The sequence below is a fragment of the Limulus polyphemus genome, unplaced genomic scaffold, assembly GCF_000517525.1.
Source record: "Limulus polyphemus unplaced genomic scaffold, Limulus_polyphemus-2.1.2 Scaffold7537, whole genome shotgun sequence".
NCBI lineage: Eukaryota > Metazoa > Arthropoda > Merostomata > Xiphosura > Limulidae > Limulus > Limulus polyphemus.
The window spans coordinates 24313-26245 of record NW_013673147.1 but is presented as its reverse complement, the minus strand read 5'-3'; the positions used below and the strand labels follow the sequence as shown (position 1 = coordinate 26245).

Sequence of the window (1933 nt, the reverse complement as noted above, 5' to 3'; positions counted from 1 at the left end):
ACTGTAGACATTATTTACCCAAACTACAAACCCCTATTTTGGCTCCATGCTGATACTTAGAACTACATTTGGTGAAATCAAAATAGGGATTTGTAGTTTGAGTAAATAATGTCTACAGTATCTCCAGCCTTGTTTGCCTTCTTTTTTTATGATCCCCATTTGCAGATTTTAAATTCCCAATTTTTCTATTTATCTTGTTTGATGCCTTTTTTATGCTCAACTATGAGCAAAGGATTACTTGATATGGTAGCTAACTTTATAGTAGCTAGCTGATATGGTACATGATGATTTACTGTAGTTACTGACTATTTGACCACATTAGTTTGAGATGTAAAATGTTAAGCTGCAGCCCATGATTTGTTTGAGAATATAGTAACCACTGATATAATGCATAGCAATGAGCAAATATATGCCTAGACTAAGACACAACCCCCACTAATCACATATAAATTTTTACCAATAGAAAAGCAGCCTTTTCAAATAAAAACATACATGACTAAAACATTAATCTAAATAATCCTTCGTGTCTTTGAAACTAATTATTCTATGAATGTGTGTATTGATTTTTTTTTTTTTACTCCTTCACTTCATAAATACTATAGGGGTTCACTCCCTTAAGACACCGATTGTATATTGTACAAAGTATGTACATGATACAGTCATCTAATGTTCATTTATTACTGGCTGTTACTTCCTGTTTCATCCTGTACTTAAGCTTTTTGAGGAACACCACATACTTGTAAAAAAGCTAACTTTAGGTACAAGGGGTCAAGTAATAACAATTTACATTGTTTACACTATAATTACGATGTTTTTTAGTTTATATAAACTATATAAAAAACAAATCCACTTTCCATACCCCTACGACCTTCACAGTAACTTATTTAGTATTCTACAAAAGGTTTGGGTACAATATACCAAACAGTTTTTGTTGTGGGCTGGCAAGAGAATAATAATAATTACAAACGGGCCGTTTTGAGCGGATTTTCTTTTCCTTGCAAGTCTAATATGATTGCTTTTTGTGCATTTTTGTATGTGTACAGCCTTAGCAGTCAACAGTCAAGGTTTTAAAGTGTTGTTTGAACCGAGTCTATTCTGTTTAAGTTGCTTTTTGCCCGAACGTTCTTTGTGCAATTCCTTGCGATCCCCAGTATAACTATAATTCTTTGTTCCGTAATAGTGGTAACCTACTAACTGACAAGATCTAAATAATGAGTAAATTGTAACTATAACTTGTAAGTAAATACAAAATTGGGCCCAATTTTCATAAAAGAAATACTAATTATCAGAATAATAATTTTCACCTTCCAAGATTCATCCCCATTGATATGTTCCTATCACAGCGGTACTTGTCGAAACCATCGCTTCTTAAATTTACCGAAACAAGGCTGACGTGAGAATTGTCCATTGCCTGTAAGCTGATGCCCGTGGCTGAGCAGTCCCATGTTGCCTCGTTGATCAAATCTTTGATAGCTTCTAAAACTTTCTTCAACAAGGATCCTTGAACGAGACGTGCTTCAAACATATTTATATAAATTAGATGCAAGTTTCAAATGAAAAATACAAAATGATAACTCTTCACAAGACAGTCTTACAAGTTTCAGCTGCACCAAATACGTCTAACGCGCCAAAACAACAATACTTTAGTGCCAAACCCCGCGTTTCCCGCCACCTAATCCATAGTATGCGCATGTGCCTTATCATGTTGGGACGGGTTTCTTTTCTCACTTATGTAGGTGCTACAAGTTAACGAACTGACAAAACATATTTGATGCTGGAAAATCTATTGTAATTAATGAAAATATTTTTTTCTAAAAACTCCAGATCATAAATATTCAAATTTCAAAACAAGAAACTTTTATTTTAAACGAATAAAAGTATGTTTGTTGTTTTCTGTTCCCTGAAGGTGTCGTAAATATACCTAACAAATTTT

General features: G+C 33.5%; 1 protein-coding gene across 1 annotated transcript in view; it reads right to left on the bottom strand.

The window, feature by feature from the left end:
* LOC106474688 (proliferating cell nuclear antigen-like) overlaps window positions 1–1696 on the bottom strand; it is a 9554-nt gene extending 7858 nt beyond the window's left edge. The window contains exon 1 of the mRNA XM_013935378.2: window positions 1305–1696. Coding sequence (XP_013790832.1) covers window positions 1305–1525 — 221 coding nt within the window. The 5' untranslated portion in view covers window positions 1526–1696. The remainder of the gene's footprint in view (window positions 1–1304) is intronic.
* Between the last annotated feature and the right edge of the window lie 237 nt (window positions 1697–1933).